We start from the raw sequence: 22,236 nt of genomic DNA on the forward strand, positions 1-22,236 counted from the left end.
GAAAAGTCATCACGGGTTATGATTCTTGTATTATAGATGATCTTCTGCTGCTCCTAAGGGCTTCTCTGGCTGGGACCAGTTAAACAATCCTGCACATAAATGTTCAACATTCATCATTCTTACATGTAAAGATTTCTGCTTTTACAATACCATTGTTCGGCAAAAATTCTGTATCATAGAGACAATACTTCTTAAGTTTTATTATACTGGGACTACACTTGGCATTATAAGACAATGATTTCCCATCAATCACCATGACAAAATTAAAAGAAATAATTGCATTTACCCTGTTTTAAAAAATCACAAGAAGACTGAAATTAACACTAAATGAGTCATGTTGTTTACTTTAGTGGAGACATCATGGTACCTGGGCTTCGCTTGCAGGAATATAAAAGTCTCAAAGGTATGCAATTAAGGTTTTTATTCACATCAACATCTTTCAGCACCACACTGGCACATTTTTCAAGGTAAAAGATGCCAGTCTAATGCCAAAATCCATTGGTGTGAAAAAATTTTAATTGCATACCATCAAAACGTCTTCATTCCCTCAAACGCAGCCCAGATACAGTGATACTTTCATTAAAGTGAATTAATGTTTTGAAGATTTTGTTTCCACAGCCACAGGGCTGCAGTCATGGATTCTAAGGTTCCTATAGGTATTGTGTCATTACACAACTCCCCAGGTGAGCTATGGATTCTTCCAGCCATGATGCCTCTCAAAATGTAATACACATATATCTATGACTGAACACTTGTAGATACCTACCACATTTTCCCCCCACTACAATAATAGTACCCCCACAAATAAAATCCAATAGATTATTGATGTCTAACTATGTATCCGCATACAGAAGTTATGCTTATGTCCCCTTTGAACGCAAGTACAGTAGAATTTCCCCACGATGCACCCATACAATAGTATCACCCACCTATAATGCCACCATAAAGGTGTAAAGCCCATCCTTGTGGTCCTGATATAGTAATAACATTCCCAAATTCTATCACCTGTCCTCAATTCAATTCAGATCATCTCTGTATTCTTCCTCCTCCTTCCGGCTGGCTCTCTGACCCTCACCTACTCTACAGCTGTGGGTGTTTAGCTTATCAGTGCAGAGCATGCCAACTTCATGCTGAAAGAGTAAGTAATGACATAAAAAGCCAGATACCTGCAGCTGTGGAGTAAGAGTGGCACAGAGAGCCAGTAGTTCTCTGATCTGCAATAGATATCAACTAGAGGTGCATCCAAGCACCTCCAGTTGAAAATACTGCTGAAGTCACAGTTGCATACTCTACAACTGTGATTGTTTTGCCCCTGCTCCTTTTAATTAAGTCTTAAATGATTGTTTTACCTTCACTTGTCAGTGGTTTTAATGTAAAATCTTATCCCTGTAGCTCTCAATAGCAATATTGAATAGGCTATTTGAACATGCTATTGAATATGCTATTTAAGAAGTCCAGAAATTTGGATTGTCCAATGGCATCCACATTAGCTGGTTCAAAAAAGGAAAAAAAAAAACGTATGGTACTTAGATAACATTTTATTATCGAAAAATGCATAAGCTCTGTATTATCTTTTTTCACTGCTGACATATTTAATGAAATCACAACACTGAATTTTTTTAAATATTTGATACTTTATTATTCTGAAATTATTAAATGATTTCCATGTGGGTTCTGGTCAGTTAAGCTTTGGAAAAAAAATTGAGATTATTGTCAAGTAATAAATAATAGGAGGGATAGCTAACAAAATTACAAGATACTATAATATGATACATGTTTTTAACACTAAGGTAAACTGCTGCTTGAATAGGGTCCTCAAATTAGGAGTTTTCTTTAGACTGTTTTCTAAAGCAGTTTGCAGCACATAAGTAACATTATGGGGGACAGGGAATTACTCAATTTCAGTGAGAGGCAGCTGTGAGGCCCAGAAACCTAATATGCAACTTTGAGGAACATGTTTAGGTTTACACCTGAAGGCTGTAAACTAAGGTTACCTTGGGTGTGTATTTTACTGTACTTGTTAATAAATAAAAAAAAACTGAAAAAAAACAAAAAAACGGAGTGGGGTTCATTGTAATTTTCTTGAACAGCTGAGGGAAAGCTAACAGCTGGAGGCGGATGTTAATATTCTGCGAAAGAGATTCCTTGTGAAAGCTGCGGCCAAACGCGCGTTGGGCACAGCAGTCTGAGCAGGTTAGCAGCCCTCATCACCATCTGGCATTCTCTATATTGTGCACTAGTCACTTCAATATTTTACTTCTTTTGTATTTAGTTATGTCTGGTGTGTGTTTGTCTTTTGCCACTTGGTTTGGTATTTCATGCTCTTTGGATTAGATCACACACTTTGTCTACTGCAGGGGCATAAGTGCAATTTTTACTGGGTAATTCTCAGTTTATTTAGTACTACTATTTATGAATTTGACCTTTACTTTTCAGTAGTGTTGGGCGATACCGTCCGATACTTGAAAGTATCGGTATCGGAAAGTATCGGCCGATACCGGCAAAGTATCAGATCTAATCCGATACCGATACCCGATACCAATACAAGTCAATGGGACTCAAGTATCGGACGGTATCCCTGATGGTTCCCAGGGTCTGAAGGAGAGTAAACTCTCCTTCAGGCCCTGGGATCCATATTAATGTGTAAAAGAAAGAATTAAAATAAAAAATATTGCTATACTCACCTCTCCGACGCAGCCTGGACCTTACCGTGACGTCACGGGAGGCAGGAAACGCGCACATTTTAAAATTACATCACGGCTTGTGATTGGTCGCGTCACCCATGTGACCGCGACGCGACCAATCACAAGCCGTAACGTAATTTTCAAATCCTGAATGCCTAGAATTAGGCATTCAGGACCTGAAAATTACGTCATGGCTTGCTGTGATTGGTCGCGTCGTGGCCACATGGGCGGCACGCGACCAATCACAAGCCGTGACATCACGGAAGGCAGTAAACGCGCGCATTTTAAGCAAAGAACGCTGCCGCTTCCCTCGGTAAGGTCCAGGCTGCGTCGGAGAGGTGAGTATAGCAATATTTTTTATTTTAATTCTTTCTTTTACACATTAATGTTGTTTCGATACCGATACCCAATACCACAAAAGTATCGGATCTCGGTATCGGAATTCCGATACCCGCAAGTATCGGCCGATACCCGATACTTGCGGTATCGGAATGCTCAACACTACTTTTCAGTGTACCAGTGATTTCTGGCCTTATACCCCCTTTTCTTGTGCAATATTTATGTATCTGTCTGCTACTGTGATAATGTAATATACATAAGCACTTTATTATTTCCCGTCCACCACCCACTTTTTTTGTTGAGAGATTTGTTATGTCATTGTCTGATTCCTATCATGTTAATAAATATTTAAATTAACTTTAGTTGTGTTTCCACTAGGTTTATCAATCTTCTTAAAGGTCACACAATATTTATTACCGGTTGTTCTATTTCTCATTTTTCATCTGTTGAGGCTGACAGCAAGTGCAGTAAACTACATTTTGGTGCCCACCTCCAATAGGCATATACGGCCAAAAATGATGTATGAAAGAGCACACTTTGATTCATCTGCAACATCACTGTCTATGGCCCTCTTGGCGCATCATCTTTAATCACATTTTGTAGGAGTTCAGATATAAACCCCGAGAGTGCCACTAAACGCAGGGTAAATCACTAAATGAAGCCAGCCTTGGGTTAAATAATGTTGAATATACTATGCCATACTATACTATATTATACTATGTTTTTTATTTACACAATTATACTTTAAATAATAAAAATATGCTTTTTAAAAAAGTAATTGCACATATATAGATTGAACAATTCAATGGCTATTTGTTTGTTCATCGCTATTTTGTTTCTCACATTGGATTCACTAATCTTAATGAAATGGTGGCGTTATACATATGTGCATTTTGTTTTACAGCATTATTGTACCCATCTACCACATCAAGAATATTAACAGCTAATCACTAATGAAAGTTTATACTGAAGCACTACTCCAGGGTTTTTTTCATTTTACTGTTGGAGTGGTGCTACTAATCTAAGTTCCCTGCAACTAGTATTGTAGTTGCCAGCTGCCATCTTCATATCTTAAAAGGTGCAACTCTGGTTGTCTACTGCAGTTTGTGGCTCACAGGATTGCTCCAAAATTTGCTTGGCTAGCTGGAAGTCACAACTCAATATAAGTCTATGAGGGCCAGAATAAGGCTCTAATAGATTAAAATTGAAAGCTTGTGGCTGTTACCTCTGACTTCTGGTCATTCAAAAGTTGCAGTCCCAAGATGGCAGTTCAGAACCGGAGAGGCACTAACAACTGAAGACAATAGGCAGTGAGTATAATGCTATGGCCAAGGAACTTACATTGCTGATTTAAAATAAAAAAAAATTGAAGTGGCGCTTTAAGACATTGGACTTTGGGCTGACTAGGACATCAGTAACACTGACATACTACTGACATGTAGCTAATATGATCAATATAAAATTCCATAAGTACATCATTAGTATTGCAATAAGGATTGCATTTTGTACTACTGCAATGGCTGGTATGACAAATGTAAGCCTTCCAACTTATCTCTGCTATTTAAAATCATTGTACTTGGTTTAATCCCACTTGTCACTTCTGTGCAACTATGTTGATTTTAGCTCCATCTTTCTGACAGCGGTATCCTGTGGAAATCCTGGAACTCCAGCCAATGGCATGATAATTTTCAGTGATGGGATACTTTTCTCCAGTTCTGTCATCTATGCCTGCTGGGAAGGTTACAAAACATCAGGGTTAACTACTCGACATTGTACTGCCAATGGAACCTGGACTGGAAGTGCTCCAGATTGCTCAGGTCAATAACCAAATGACTGTCACAACAGATTAGAAAAGTGTCAGATGTGTTTTTTCTATTTCTGCATGGAATGACTATTGATTTTACCTCTCTCTTTCTTTAGTCAGATTCGTTCCTTAAAACTTATTTCAACCTTTAAAAAAGATAGAAACTGTCTCTATCTATCTATCTATATTATCTATACTTCTATCTATCAATCATAATTTTTTTAAGTTTGAATCTATTCTTTTTTATTAAACCTCTTCCACTGACAGAATATTGAACATCAAGTTGATGCAGTTTTGCTCTGTAGAATCTGCAAGTAAATCTCCAAACAGGGCTTACTGATTTACAATGCTAAACTGAATGTTTATTGCATTTCCTAATAAAATAGAATGCGTACAATAGCAATAAGAACCAGCAAATCATTAGTTGTACTGCACATGTACCAGTTGCTAAAACATGTAATTAGATTACCATTTTCTGTCTTCATATTAGTGATTACATGTGAAGATCCAGGTCCCATTGCTAATGGTGTTCAACTAGGAAAAGATTTCACATTTAACAAAACAGTCACCTACCACTGCAGCCCGGGATATTTGAGAGATCCACCCTCTGCGGGTCCAATGAAGTGTGGAAAAGACGGCACCTGGAACCAGACAAAACATACATGCAAAGGTCTGTAAATCATAGGAGCAGTTTTCTTTCTAATATATGAACATGTTTTCTATTATGTTCTTATCTTAAAGGCAATGATTATAAATTAATATTATAACATATAGTTTTAGATCTGTTATGGTAGATGATAATTTATATTTATAATATTGATTAATATTTTCAAAACGTCAGAGGCTACTATAATCCACAGGCTATCAGGCAATAATTGATGATAAACACAATAGCATGACAGTCATTTTTTATTTTTTTCTATCTAAGAAAAATTAAACCATTAAAACGTGAATATGCTAAATATTTCTATATACAAGCATATTATTTATCTTTACTAAAATAACAATGTATTTTAACCCCTTCCAAACCTTTGACGTGTATTTAAAGGTCGTGTCTCTGCCTTTGATGTGGGCATGCACACAAAGCCCCTTGCTTTCCCCGCAATCACTGACAGCGGGATTGAACATGTGTCGGCCAGAAGTGCGTTATTCATCCTGCCCATCGGTGACCCTGTCATGCGAGAATGGGGTGCTAATAGTTGTCATGACAGCCCGCGCTCTGCTGATGAACACCCGTGCCTGGCATTATGATCCTCTTGTGAATGCTCATGGCTGGCGTTCATTGAAGATAATGATTTTTGCTATACATAGTAGTGGTTATGCTTATTCACAATTATGCATAGCACAAGCGATAAGACGATTTCGTCTTCATGTCTCCGAAGAGGACTATTACACACAGTAAAAAGTGAGAAAAAGTTTTAAAAAATATGAAAAAAAATAAAAAAGCACATCAGCCCCCCTTTGCCCCATTAAAAATATAGCAATTTAAAAAACACACATATTTGGTATCACTGCTTTTGCAAAAGTGTGATCTATCAACATTAAAAAATAGATTAATCCTATCGGTAAATAGTGTAAAGAGAAAAAAATGTAAAAATGCTAGAATTCCTATTTTTGGAAGCAGAAACATGGCAATAAGAGGCAATCAAAACATCATACCTGTCTTAAAATGGTATCAATAAAAACTTTAGCTCAAGGTGGAACAGTTAAGCCCTCACACAGCCTGAGATTCAGAAAAATGAAAAAATTGTAGATCTTGGAAAATGGAGACAGAAAGGAGTTTTTTTGTTTTACAAACTTCCGAATTTATTTTCACTACTTAAGTAAAAATATATATATATACGGTATATATACAGTATGCTTTGTATCTGCGTACTCGTACAGCCCTGTAGAATTATATTAGCAAGTCAGTTTTACCATATAGTGAACTTGGTAAATTAAAAGCCAAAAAATCAATTGTGGAATAGCACTTTTTTACAACTTCACGGCACTTGGAATTATTTTCCCACTTTCCAGTGCATCACATTATAAAATGAATGGTGTCATTCAAAGTACAACTTATCACAGAAAAAACAAGCCCTCATACAGCTATGGGGATGGAAAATGAAAAAGTTATGGCTCTTGGATTTAAGGGAAAAAAATAACGCGGAAGAACAAAAACAGAAAATCGCAAGCTAATGAAAGGTTAACTTTTTTGTACAGTGTTAAGACAATACTATTAAAAAATGTTCTTATTTGCTAGAGTTGATCAAAAATATTCAATAGTCTGTAGCTGCCTAAACAGACCTACTCCTATGAGCCAGTATCACTGGCATCACTTCTGATTACTAGGCATAGCGGATGTCAAGTATGCATCATCAAAAGAGGGGCTGCTGGAAAATGAGAGGAGGACTGTAGAGCCCTGCTCAGGCAGCCACAGACTAGAGATGTGACTTCTTGATCTTGGTGCTGCAAATCTTTTTACTCAACTCTATAAGCTGTGCATTGAAAGCCGTCCATTTTCCATGTAATCCAACAACTGGGAAAATACGTAGGTTTCTAGGGAGATATTTCATGAACTGCTTTTATAGATTGTAAATTGATAATTGGCATTGGTGATGTTTTTTGACAACTAGAACAAACACAGTTGCTTTTCTTGTCTTCAAAACCAGCAATACATTGTGGGCAGCCACCACATGTACCATATGGCAAGCTGGAGGGATCTGACTTCAGCTGGGGCTCCAGTGTGAGTTACACATGTGTGGAGGGTTACCAACTATCTAGTCCTACTGTTCTTTCGTGTGAAGGAAGGGGAAGTTGGAGAGGAGAAATCCCTCAGTGTTTGCGTAAGTCAATAACTTTTTCAATTAAAATATGCTTTCTTATTAGTATTTCAATTTATGGTTCAATAAGAAACATGACTAAGCAATTAATGAAAACATTTAGTCATACAGTAAGAATAATGTAGATATGTAGAAAGGTTGGACAGGTTGGTCGGTCAGTTTAACAGACATTACTGATGATTATCACAGGCACTAATTGTACTTAATTTTTCAGTTTACTGCTATATTTTAAAAGCTTTACCCTATAAAACCATTGGTTTTACTATATTTATTACACTTTCTTGAGAATAGAGCATAAAATATAGACAACATTTCAATTGCAAATGAAACTATACATCCTGCTCAAAAGAATTAATGGAGCACTAATGGTAAGGCCATAAAGTGCAGTTTTGATGCAATTATAGACAAGCATGCACAGATAAGCATAACAGTATGTGTCGTCTTTCATATTAATAGTCAGGGAACAGCCAGGTGATCCCATAGAAATCCCTCCACTGTTTTAGCACCATGCCGGATCCCTGCCCTGACAGGCAGGGTCTTCGGCGTGTCTCTTCACTTACCCATGCTGCGGACGCTTCTTCCCTTCCCCATGCTCTGTATGCTTCCAGCCGATCCTCAGGCCATGTCCTTAGGGCACGAGCACAGGCACTCCCACCCTCTTAAAGGGCTAGCACGTGCACTCCTTATGGCTGACGGACATTGTGTATATATTGCTTCCTCCCCACTGGGGAGGTGCCTGAGCAACCTTCCTGTTCACAGTCTATGTTGTGCAAGGTCGCATACCATTGCAAGTCCTGTCTGCTGCACGCTAGTGCAAATCATGCCTGCAGCGCCCTAAGTGCAAATCCTGCCTACTGCACTCGGTTGCAAATCCTGCCTACTGCAAATCCTGCCTGCTGCACTCTAGTGCAAATCCTGCCTGCAGCACTCTAAGTGCAAATCCTGCCTACTGCACTCGGATGCAAATCCTGCCTGCTACACTCAGTTGCAAATCCTGCCTGCTGCATTCAGATGCAAATCCCGCCTGCTGCACTCTAGTGCAAATCCCACTTGCCACACTCTGATGCAGATCCTGTCTGCTGCACTCTGACACAAACTGCTGCATGCACTCTGATGCAAGCTCTGCCTGTTGCTCCATCCAGTCTGTCCTTCTGGGTCCAGCTGCTGCACAAATGTTGGTCTGCCATGGAGTGGCATTGGGAGTTCATCAGGAGCCAAGTCTAACCTTACTATCAGAGGCTCTAGTGAACAGTCAAGTAATTGCTTAGTCACGCTCCTCCATACTCTACGTGGTCCATGGCACAGTGGTTCCACAAACCACAACTGTGACACACTGCAGCCATGTTGCTAGGGAACAGTAAGGGGATCTTGAACATATCCCATTGCTTGCCACCAATTTGTCAAGAACCAGCCAGGGGATCATGCTGTTATCCCTAGATGCCACCATTTTGTCACAAGCCAGTATTCTGCTGCCTTCAATCATCACAACAATTGTGCAATTGACTGACGATTGATGGATGAAACCACAGCTCTTTCACTATTAGGCAGATTATGTGTGCTTACCAGTGAATATATAGTATATACACATCCACTTCCAATGCATGGAACATACAGTTATATGAAAAAGTTTGGGCACCCCTATTAATCTTAAGCTTAATGTTTTATAAAAATTGTTTTTTGGCAACAGCTATTTCAGTTTCATATATCTAATAACTGTTGGACACAATAATGTTTCTGCCTTGAAATGAGGTTTATTGTAGTAACAGAAAATGTGCAATCTGCATTCAAACAAAATTTGACAGGTGCATAAGTATGGGCACCAGACCAGAAAAGTGACATTAATATTTAGTAGATCCTCCTTTTGCAAAAATAACAGCCTCTAGTCGCTTCCTGTAGCTTTTAATGAGTTCCTGGATCCTGGATGAAAGTATTTTTGACCATTCCTCTTTACAAAACAATTCCAGTTCAGTTAAGTTTGATGGTCGCCGAGCATGGACAGCCCTCTTCAAATTATCCCACAGATGATCAATGATATTCAGGTCTGGGAACTGGGATGGCCATTCCAGAACAGTGTAATTGTTCCTCTGCATGAATGCCTGAGTAGATTTGGAGCGGTCTTTTGGATCATTGTCTTGCTGAAAGATCCATCCCCTGCGTAACTTCAACTTTGTCACTGATTCATGAACATTATTGTCAAGAATCTGCTGATACTGAGAGGAATCCATGCGTCCCTCAACTTTAACAAGATTCCCGGTGCCGGCATTGGCCACACAGCCCCAAAGCATGTTGGAACCTCCACCAAATTTTACTGTGGGTAGCAAGTGTTTTTCTTGGAATGCTGTGTTTTTTGGCCGCCATGCATAACGCCTTTTTGTATGACCAAACAACTCAATCTTGGTTTCATCAGTCCACAGGACCTTCTTCCAAAAAGAAATTGGCTTCTCCAAATGTGCTTTTGCATACCTCAGCCGACTCTGTTTGTGGCGTGCTTGCAGAAACGGCTTCTTTTGCATCACTCTCCCATACAGCTTCTCCTTGTGCAAAGTGCTTTGTATAGTTGAACGATGCACAGTGACACCATCTGCAACAAGTTGATGCTGCAGCTCTCTGGTGGTGTGAGGATTGTCCTTGACTGATCTCACCATTCTTCTCTGCCTTTCTGATGTTTTTCTTGGCCTGCCACTTCTGGCCTTATCAAGAACTGTACCTGTGTTCTTCCATTTCCTTACTATGTTCCTCACAGTGGAAATTGACAGGTTAAATCTCTGAGACAGCTTTTTGTATCCTTCCCCTGAACAACTATGTTGAATAATCTTTGTTTTCAGATCATTTGACAGTTGTTTTGAGGAGCCCATGATGCCACTCTTCAGAGGAGATTCAAACAGGAGAACAACTTGCAAGTGGCCACTTTAAGTAGCTTTTCTCATGATTGCATGCACCTGGCTATGAAGTTCAAAGCTCAATGAGGTTACAAAACCAAAAAAAAGTGCTTTAGTAAGTCAGTAAAAAGTAGGTAGGAGTATTTAAAACAAGAAAATGATAAGAGTGCCCATACTTATGCACCTGTCATATTTTGTTTGAATGCAGATTGCACATTTTCTGTACAATAAACCTCATTTCAAGGCAGAAACATTACTGTGTCCAACAGTTATTAGATATATGAAACTGAAATAGCTGTTGCAAAAACAACAATTTTTATAAAACATTAAGCTTAAGATTAATAGGGGTGCCCAAACTGTTTCATATAACTGTATATATATAGTTTGGTACACTTCAAGTCAATCACACTAGGGTGAAATCAACTTAACCAGTTATGAAGCAACACAGATTGTAAATTAATTTCTCCTACTCTTGGAATGGAACAGACATCAGGTAGAAATGATAGGCAATTAGCAAGACAACTCCTATAAATGAGTGACCACAGAACAATTCTCTGTTCTCATCCTTTTTGGCTGTTGTTTTGTTCACTTTTGCATTTTGTCATTGCTCTCGCCCCTAGACGTACTGTACAGTAGCATGAGGCAGTGACTACAACCCACAGAAGTTGCTCAGGTAGTACAGGTCATCTAGGTTGGCACATCACTGTGATCTGTAGTAAAAAGGATAGCTGTGTCTATCAGCACAGTGTCTAGAACATGGTGCAGATACCAGGAGACAGGCCAGTACAGCAAGAGATGTGGAGAGGGTTGTAGGAGGGCAACAGCCCAACAGCAGGACCATTACCTCCTCCTTTGTGCAAGGAGAAGCAGGATAAGCAGTGCCAGAGATCTGCAAAATGACCTCCATCAGATTTGCAACTGGAATATTTCATTCAGTGATACCTAGAATGTGGTATTTTAGTCTTCCTTTTGTTTTTTGAGCAGTGTACATATATTTATATATGTTTGTGTGCTCTCCACCTCATCTGATTCTTAAAGGGCCACTGTCACCCCCTCCAGCCGTTATAAACTAAAAGAGCCACCTTGTGCAGCAGTAATGCTGCAGTCTAACAAGGTGGCTCTTTTAGTTTTTGATTCCGTTATTCCCTCAATAAAGCATTTTAAAATTTGCCCTAACTACCTGTCTGCAGACCTGGAGGCGGTCCGAAGCCTCCTCTGTGAATCTCCCAACGGCCGTCACTCTTCTATTCTGGGGATGTGGTCGCCGCCCCCTGAGCGCTATTTCTTCTTAAATCCGGCGCCTGTGCTGTGCGTGCCTGCCTGTGACAGGTGCAGTCTTCATTGTCCGTCATAGGTCAGATGCAGGGTGCCTGACTGCGCCTGTGCGGGCAGTGCGGCCACCCTGTTGCTGAATCCCCGCCCCGCACTGTGTTATTCATTATGCACAGCGCAGGCGCCGGATTTAAGAAGAAACAGCGCTCAGGGGGCGGCGACCACATCCCCAGAAGAGAAGAGTGACGGCCGTTGGGAGATTCACAGAGGAGGCTTCGGACCGCCTCCAGGTCTGCAGACAGGTAGTTAGGGCAAATTTTAAAACGCTTTATTGAGGGAATAACGGAATCAAAAACTAAAAGAGCCACCCTGTTAGACTGCAGCATTACTGCTGCACAAGGTGGCTCTTTTAGTTTACAACGGCTGGAGGGGGTGACAGTGGCCCTTTAATGAGGTTAAAAAGTTAAAAATGAAAGGTGAAGGTTTTACTAATTGTAAGAGAACAATGTCCAAAAAATATTTAGATATTATTTAGATATTACTGACAATATCCTGTATGTTTTAACATGAAGACCAGATTTATGTAATACTTTTGTGCTTTAGTATTATTGCTCTAACCTACTATTATTATAATATTATTGCCTAATACGTTTCTACTATTATTTTCTTCATTTCAGCTGTGTTTTGTGGAGATCCAGGAGCTCCAGCAGAGGGGAGGCTTATTGGTAGAAGTTTTACATATAAATCAGAGGTTGCATACCAATGTCGACCACCATTTCATTTAGTTGGGTCCTCTAGACGAATTTGCCAGAATGATGGAACATGGAGTGGCATTCAACCAACTTGCATTGGTACATAAAGCCTCTACTAAAGGCAATCTGTCATTAGGTTTTTGCTATGTAATCTGAGGACAGCATTAAGTAGGGGTTCAAGCACAGAATTCATGGATATGTCACTTACCAAGCTATGTGCTATTTTTTACTTTTCGTGAAGGTTTTATCACTAAGAGATTATCATTGCCAGGTCTAACACGCATAAGACTGCTAGTCCTACTCTGCCCCCTCTTATGATAAGTTTCTCACTGTCAATAGACTATGTACATACAGAGCAGGGTGAGGTTAGTTTCTCAGCTCTGCTGCATTGCTATATCTAAAAACTTTGATAGTTTCACAACTGCGGCACCCAGTAAATTAAGTGATACATTGTTGAATTCAGTGGGTCTCTTTGCCTATATCATGCTTTAAGATAAAGTACCAAAAACCTGCTGACAGATTCCCTTTAAAACAATACAAGAACTGTATGTTTTTATCATTTTCACATCCCACGTAAATACAAACATTGTTTATCTGCAGAGATTAAATCAATGTAATGAAAATCTTGATTCAAATAGTTTTTATATTGTTTAATAATATACCCTGCACCTTAAAAATTTTAGACAATCTCTTGGGAAATTTCAAAACTGCATAACTGTTAGGAAAAGTAATCTACTGGTGAACAAATACTGACAAATATAAAATCAGAAAACTATCTAACATTATAATCTGTTTATTTATTAAGATGACATTCTGTGACTGACAGAATAATTCTAAAGTTAAAAATGTCAATGATTTTGGTGCTCATCTGTTTTGAGCAAAAATTTCTACTTTTTTTATTTGACTTAACTCGGCATTTTGACAAATGTATATTAAAGCATAAATCAGCCTATCGCTTCTGTCGATTTGCTGTACAGGAACAAAGTTATTTAAAGATGTAACAGAATTTAAAAGGTCTGTGACCCTTAATAAATTAATAAAATTTGACAACAGAATTTTGTGTATTACTAGATAGAAAAGCCTGGTCTGAAAGGATGCCTTTAAATAGGAATTTTACTTAAAACTAATGGCATGCTTGTGTAAGCGTTGTTTCCCATAGTTGTAGAGGAATCCATGCTTAAATTTTATGCAAATTAGCTGCAAGTGCATTACAGCATGTCAAATCACTTCCAGCTCTCTAGTCCTCACTCCTTATTCCATTGTGGATGATACCTCCTGCGCTTGATTGACAGGTTAGTGCAGAGCTTTCTGCAGATGCACTGACGTAGCTTTTGCAAGATCTCAATGAGAGGGGGCAAATGACAGAGATGGGACCTATCTGTAAAGGCATAGGCTGGCACCCAACATAGAATAAAGAGTGAGGGTCCAAGGACCTGAAAATGCTTTGACACCACCCAATGCACTTGCCAGTAATTTGCTTCTAACTTCAACACCAGATGTCTTTTGAATAGCACTGAGCATTTTATAAAGAAAGTATCAATTTAATCATGGTATTAACACCTATATAGTCTTACCTTTAGGCCGGGGTCACACTTGCGAGTGCAATGCGAGAAACTCACGCTAGTCTCTCGCCTCAATACCCGGCACTGCCGCTGGCACTCGGGACCGGAGCGTGCAGCTGCTTGTATTTCTATTGTAAGATTGCTCTTACTGAGTGTATTGGGGGACACTTGCTTGGCAGCGATATGACACACACGGGTACGGTTTCTTCAGACAAAGCAGTCCATACGGTTTATTAAGCCTCATAAACCATATCATGAGCAGTCCATTTACACACACTGAACCAGCACATCACATCAAGTTTCAGATCCTTAGACTGTGGTAACTAAACACGCTGGACCTCACTGACCAGTTGCCATGGGTTACCACACAGTTCATGATACCAGCACCAACAGTTTATGGAGGTACCTTACGGGAGCTCCTGCTCCACCTGCTGACTTGTCAGTCGACTGGGAAAGCTGCCTCACGGGAATCACCAACTTGCCTTTGCGGCATATCTTAGTCAGTCCAGAACCACAGGAGGACGGTAGCTTCCCCAAGTTTCACTGTGCGCTGCTCAGGGATCCGGTCCTACTCCCAGGACCTCCCACGCTGCTCAGGGATCCGGTCCTACTCCCAGGACCTCCCAACACCAGCATGTGCTTTCAGGAAGCCTCCTCCCAGGTCTTCCAACACAGGAACATACACAGGGAACATGTGACCCACACCCTGGTCACATTATGTACCTTGTAACCACACCCCATAGGTGAAGTATGGATCCCATGGGCTGGTCATGTGATCATGACATCACTGCAGGTCCTGAAAATACCCACACTGCCAAATCGGAAACAGGGAAGCAGAGAGTGCCCTCACCCAGTGGTGAGGCATGTAGGTAGCCAGACCCTCCCATCTCTCATAGCTACCCGCAACCCGGACCCAGGTGCACTAAATGACATCTTCAGTGCTTACATGCTCTAAAGACAAGATACTCTGGGTTGCATCTCAGGGAGCAGCCTTCCCTGTGACACATACCTCCCATTAACCACAATGCCGGACACTGTCTCACTATCACATCCATGCATACAACTGCCATGGATTCTCACGGCCTCAATACGCCTCCGTGCGCATACTGAGGAGACCATGCAGCGCCCCCTACCTGTTACAGGGGTCACTGCATCACATATCCCCCCCTCTGTTCAAACTTGTGGGGTTGAACATCTGTCAGATACCTGGGGACTCAAGACCGGGTACCCAAGTCACCTTGCCCTACTAGTTGAGAGGGCCCTCTCAGTCGGGTTTGGGCATCATGGTCAATCTGGCGTCGCAATCCCCTTGCACCCATACGACCTGTCTGGACTGACTGATTGTCAACACGTCCTCTACCAAGTCTCCCACCTAAGTCACTCAGCCCTGAGCTAACTGAGACGACACTTCTTTTATCTCTTTCATCAGGCCTCTTTCTGTAACCTCTCTGCTGGACATTTCTTCCATGGTCTTTATGTCCTCTGTTAGCTTCATCTTGAGGACCTTCAGCCCTTAGCGAACCTCTTTGCCTCTCTAACCTGTGAGATGAAGCTGGCAGCCATCTGTTTCCCATTTTCTGCAGCTCTTTATTCATCTGCTCACTCTCACGTCTTAGCTGCTCGATCTCTTTTAGGTACGCCACGCGATACCCCTGGAGCATCCGGATATTCTCAAGACTCTCCATGGACCCGACAATAAGGAATGGAACCATCCCATCTTCACCCACGTCCTGGGCCTTGTCATCAGCCGGAATCCTCAGTCTCTTTACACCGGATTTATTCACCATCTCCTGCATCACTCTCCCAAGTTTCCCAATGACTTTCACCACCAGAACTTTGGGTACTTGGACTGTGTCTTCCACTAAGCCCAGTCGACTAAGAGCTTTCCTTTCACGCTCCAAACGTCGAACGGCTTCATCATTCTTCAAAATGATCCTCTGTTTGGTACAGAGACACTGTAGGTGCATATCCCTCAGGACAGCCACCCGCTTCACTGTGACCTCCTTATTCGACAGTATCACCAACTGTTTCATCTCTAGTGCCCAGTGCACACTATACACTTCTACTGCCTTTCTAAAGGACTCATGCACACCCTCTCTGGTGCATGCATCTTGTGCCTCTTTGGGTACGTCTATCACGCACTTGAAAAGCGGGGTCTCATCTTCTTCACGGACATCTGCCACGACCGGGTGACTGTCTTATTCCACTTTTAGCACAAACTCTTCTTCAGCTTTACCCTTTTCCAGACCCCTGGTCAAGATGGGCATTTGCAGCTTCACCTCATTACCACTCTGGTGTCGACATGGTAAGTCTGCAACCACCACCTCTTCCTCTTGTAGAGGGCCTTTTAGTGCTTCTCTGAGCACTTCCATGTCTTCCTTTAGGGCCTTGGTCAAAATCTGCCACTTTGACAGGTGACCTCTGAGCTCTGCCACCTCTTTCTCCAAGGCACGCACACGGCACTCAGCAGCCTGTCTCCGAAGCTCCTCTTGCTTCAACCGGGTGTCAACTTCAGGCCCCCCTCCTTTGGTGGCCTCCTCTCCTTCTTCACAAGGTGCAACTGGTACCACCTCTTTGCACCCTTTACGTCTCCGGCGACCAAAAGATTTGCCCTTCTTGTGGGGCTCTTCTTTACTGTACCCCTTTATTTCCTCAGAGTCACAGTCACCCTCGTATTCTGTGTCATACCCCACAGTATGGCGAACCCCCCAGTCACACTCTAACCGGGTGTCAGCTTCACAGGATTTATTAACCATGTCACTTAAAGTCATCTTGGGGTACACACCAGGTGACATGTCTGTAAGTTGGGCAGACGCTCCCTTCCCACTGGTCAACCCGACATCTGACCCATCAGTCTTGGAAGGTGTTTCTGCCAACGTTGTGTCACTAAGTTGGGCCCATTCACCATTTTCCTTGGTCATGCCCACCTTAGGACTGTCAACTCTAGGGGGCACATTCTCAACACTACTACCTCCCATACACATAATTTCCACAAATACTTCACCCTTTTTCCACCAGTCCCATAGTGCTTCCAAATCTTGTCCTATTACCATAGGACACGGCAAGTTCGGGACTACAGCCACCTCATGGCATGTGGAAACATCAGCTGCAACAATGCAGAGAGTGGCTACCTGAAGACGTTTAGTGTCCCCAGGTGACACAGAACTTCCTGGAAGACTTCTCAGCAAAGACGCTTCTCTCCCCGGGTCTATCAACCCCCGCACACACTCGCCATCCAGCCAAAAAGGACACAGTCTTGACTCCTCACTGATTGCCGCCCCTTTTTTGGCTCCGCCCCCTTTTTGGGCAAGTGCTCTGCTTTTTGACACCACCCCTGTTCGTGATACAGCCCCCTTTTGGGATTCCACCCCTTTTTGGGCTACTACCCCTGTTACCGCCCCTTTTTGGGACTCCGCCCCCTCTTGGGCAACCATCCCCATTTGGGGTCACCGCTCACTATTAGGGATACTCCCTTCCCTTGGATACACCCTGTGGACTTCCCCACGGCACTCAGGCCCCAGTTCGCACAGTACACCCCTATGTCTCTGGGCTTGTACTGGCCCTTTAAGAGTCTGCACGACTTGAGGAAAGAAAAAAAAAATATTATTTTTTTTTTTCCTTATATGTCCCTTCACCAGCTCCTGCTGGTACAGCCGCAGCTCCCGCTGCAGTCACATACAACCAGCACCTCCGGGTGCTGACCACAAGCCTCTGCTGCTGCCACTGCAGCTCCGGCTGCTGCGGAACCTCTTGCTGCAACCACGGCTACACTCCACAAGGCTCTACCGCAGATTTCGTGGACCCGCCGATCCACAGCAAGCCGCTTGTCCCCTTCGTGGACCCGCCGATCCACAGCAAGCCGCTTGTCAGCTTCGTAACCCCGCCGAGTTACAGCCAGACACAATCTTCGTGGCCCCACCGAGCCACAGCAATTAACTCTGAATGTGCCTCCTGGACCATTGCCCGCATTCGAGCACCATATGTAAGATTGCTCTTACTGAGTGTATTGGGGACACTCGCTTGGCAGCGATATGACACACACGGGTACGGTTTCTTCAAACAAAGCAGTCCATACGGTTTATTAAGCCTCATAAACCATATCATGAGCAGTCCATTTACACACACTGAACCAGGACATCACATCAAGTTTCAGATCCTTAGACTGTGGTAACTAAACACGCTGGACCTCACTGACCAGTTGCCATGGGTTACCACACAGTTCATGATACAAGCACCAACAGTTTATGGAGGTACCTTACGGGAGCTCCTGGACCACCTGCTGACTCCTTGTCAGTCCACTGGGAAAGCTGCCTCACGGGAATCACCAACTTGCCTTTGCGGCATATCTTAGTCAGTCCAGAACCACAGGAGGATGGTAGCTTCCCCAAGTTTCACTGTGCGCGGCTCAGGGATCCGGTCCTACTCCCAGGACCTCCCACACTGCTCAGGGATCTGGTCCTACTCCCAGGACCTCCCAACACCAGCATGTGCTTTCAGGAAGCCTCCTCCCAGGTCTTCCAACACAGGAACATACACAGGGAACATGTGACCCACACCCTGGTCACATTATGTACCTTGTAACCACACCCCATAGGTGAAGTATGGATCCCATGGGCTGGTCATGTGATCATGACATCACTGCAGGTCCTGAAAATACCCACACTGCCAAATCGGAAACAGGGATGCAGAGAGTGCCCTCACCCAGTGGTGAGGTATGTGGGTAGCCAGACCCTCCCATCTCTCATAGCTACCCGCAACACGGACCCAGGTGCACTAAATGACATCTTCAGTGCTTACGTGCTCTAAAGACAAGATACTCCGGGTTGCATCTCAGGTAGCATCCTTCCCTGTGACACATACCTCCCATTAACCACAATGCCGGACACTGTCTCACTATCACATCCATGCATACAACTGCCATGGATTCTCACGGCCTCAATACACCTCCGTGCGCATACTGAGGAGACCATGCAGCGCCCCCTACCTGTTGCAGGGGTCACTGCATCACACTATGTAGCTGAACGCTCCAGTCCCGAGTGCCGGCGGCAGTGCCGGGTATTGATGCAAGAGACTCGTGCGAGTTTCTCGCATTGCACTTGCAAGTGTGACCCCGGCCTTAGGTTAAAACTGTTCCTGACAGGTTCTCTTTAAGAAAATGTGTCCCATAGTGCAAACAAATTGGTGGACATAGGTTAACTCAGTCAGGTCTATCATTTTTATCTTATTACTCATTTGATTGAAAAGTTGATGAACTATATAGATAGCTTGATTTTTTAACAATATCACCACTTCTTGAAAAAAAAAAATTATCAGAAAATTAGGGTGGCTGACTATTACACAGAAGTTTCACCTTGTGGATGCAAGGGTTATTGTACTTTATGCTCTGTACAAACCTGTTTGTCACAATCTATAGGGAATAGTCAGATAATTGTCACACTTTTGAAGGATAATGAAAGCTAAATACACATGAAGGAAAGAGACCAACATCATAAAATAGTGGTATATGGAGAAAGATCAAAATATTCTGTAAGGAAAAGTTAAAAAATAATTTTTGTTTTGATGATGTCATAGAGGTACAATTCATGAAATTATCATTCCTTTGTCACAATTATGTCCTTATTTTTTATATCTCATGGTTTATTACATATAGGTAGAGGTGCTAAATATTTCCTTGAAATCAAAGATATTTTACCTTTAAATTTAGCATTCTGATTTCCATATTTTGGATAAAATATTTTTTTCAAATGATGTTATAGATTTTTATGATTATATATACTTTAGAATCTTAACCCACTTGAAGGGAATCTGTTGATAAGATCAACACTCCCAAAACCTGCATGAATGGGCATGCAGATCTTTGAAATGTAGCTCAATTGAAACTTTTGTATTTTCTATTTCTTGCTGAAATCCTGAGAAATTCACAATTTTTATATGCAAATGAGACATCCAGTACTTTCCAGGTGACCGACCACTTTCCAAGCCTCTTACTCCAGAAGATGTTTCTTCAACCAGAACCAGCTTTTTTTAAGCTTGATTGATTGCTCACTGTCTGTGTCACATCATACTTCAGGTAAGGAAATAAGACAGAGAACTATCAATCAAGCTAAAGGGGTTGGTACACAGGGAGAAACTGCCTTAGGAGGGAGAGAATCTGGAAGTGCTCTGATCAACCAAAGCACATAAACCTTATTTGCATATGAATTAAAATTCTAATTTCTCGGAAATACACCAAGAGATAGAAGATATAAAAGTGTTAATGAATTTACATTTTAAAGACCTGCATGCCCATATATGTAGTATGGTAGGATCGATCTTACTGACAGAATCCCTTTAATAATTTGCTGAAATGTTGTTTTAACTTGTTTGTCAGATTTTCTTTTTCATTTAAATTTTGATAGAATGCTTTGAACTGCAGAAGCAAATAAGCTAAAATGATTGACTGTTTCTATAGAAACCTAGTCTTATATTCAGTTTTTGCACGCATTTCAGATCCAGCGCATAACTCCTGTAGAGACCCTGGTACACCGCATTATGGCATGCAGAACAGTTCCAAGGCTTATGAGGTAATGAACACATTTAATAAGCACTGTTTAACTGTTGGAAAGTTTAGATAATTAAAGATGGGTTTTCTGCCAATGCTCAGATCTCTAAAAGTTAGATTATAAATGTGTTTTTTTAGGATTAAAAAAGTTATAAAAGTAAAATGATGTCTGTATGTTATTGTGAAACAGGCCAAGTAAAATGTATCCAATTAACACTGGATGTGTCATTAGAAATCATGAAATCCAACATCTGTCCAGCATATTTTCAGTGGGATATTTTTACAGTTTATTTTTAATCAGTTCAAAAATTTGTCAAAAATATTAAACTTAATCCTTTATAAATGAGGAAAATGATCTAATATCACATATCTGTGATTGGCAAACGTACTTAAACCTTTGCTTTTAGCATCTGGTGTGACCTCCATTGTGCCACAATCTAACGTTTCTAGAAATTGTTGATTACTCCTGAACAGCTCTGCATTTATCTATGTTTATTCAAAACACCAAAAAAGGAAAAATTCAAGAAAACACACCAAAAACAGGCAGAGATGCTTACCTGTCTAAATGGGCCTCAATACAAATGCACAAGCAGGGTGCAGCAGACCCAAATAAAATAGCAAATGCACAGGTGCAATATCTAATGAAACAGCCAGCGTTCAATCAAGGATTGGCCGTGTGGTACACCAATGCACTAAGATGCATACTCTGTATGTGGCGTGTTCACAACATTCAGTGTATAATGTTCCATCAATTAATGAGGATAAGGTGTCATGGCCCAGATGCAGAAAAATTGGACCAAACCATGATCCTACCACTACCTTGTTTCACAGATGGTATGAGGTTTTTACGCTGTATTGCAGTGTTTTTGAAGCCCTGTGGCTGGGCTTCAAAGGAGACTGTGAGTTTTTATATGAAGCGATTCTATGGCAATGCTGTATATAGAACAAGTAATCAAACTGTCACATCTTCAAGTCCCCTAAGGGAACTAACAGGAAAAATGAAAAGTAAAAAAAGTGTTTTGAAAAATATGAAAAAAAGCAAAAACATTCAAATCACCCCCCTTTTGCACCATTAAAAAATAAATAAATGTATAAAAAAAAAATGTGACGTAGCCAAGTTTATAATCTGACGTGCATCACCCTGTAAGTCCACTCCATACACCCTCTTTTGACATGCACTGTACATAAGTGGCGAATGTCATGAATATGAGTGAGCCCGAACTGTAAAGTTTGGGGTTAGTGGTGCTGAACTCTGAATGTGGACTTCTTCCGGAAGTCTGATTTAGTGTTCACAGTTCAGATTGCGAGAGAGAGGGAATCTGTGGGGTATTTTTTATTATTATTATTATCATTATTATTAATATTATTAGGGGTACACCCTTTGGCAGTCCCATAGCCCTAACTATGACCATTTTACAACCCTTTTACAGCACTTCAGTTTGGGTCCCCATTTACTTCTATGGGGTTCAGCAACAGTTCCAGTAGAGTTACTGAAAATAAACTGAACTTTTGACTAAAGTCGAACCTGACAAGCCCAAACATCCATAGGTCCGCTCATCTTTAGTCGTGAAAGGGATAAAT

General features: G+C 41.5%; 1 protein-coding gene across 2 annotated transcripts in view; it reads left to right on the forward strand.

Moving 5' to 3' along the window:
• Window positions 1-22,236, forward strand: part of CSMD1 (CUB and Sushi multiple domains 1) — a 2,858,343-nt gene that overhangs the window by 2,768,027 nt on the left and 68,080 nt on the right. For both annotated transcript variants that reach the window (XM_077290057.1, XM_077290056.1), the window contains exons 58-62: window positions 4,664-4,840; window positions 5,318-5,497; window positions 7,479-7,652; window positions 12,478-12,651; window positions 20,604-20,677. In XM_077290057.1, the coding sequence (XP_077146172.1) occupies window positions 4,664-4,840; window positions 5,318-5,497; window positions 7,479-7,652; window positions 12,478-12,651; window positions 20,604-20,677 (779 nt within the window). The remainder of the gene's footprint in view (window positions 1-4,663; window positions 4,841-5,317; window positions 5,498-7,478; window positions 7,653-12,477; window positions 12,652-20,603; window positions 20,678-22,236) is intronic.

The sequence above is a fragment of the Ranitomeya variabilis genome, chromosome 2, assembly GCF_051348905.1.
Source record: "Ranitomeya variabilis isolate aRanVar5 chromosome 2, aRanVar5.hap1, whole genome shotgun sequence".
Classification (NCBI taxonomy): Eukaryota; Metazoa; Chordata; class Amphibia; order Anura; family Dendrobatidae; genus Ranitomeya; species Ranitomeya variabilis.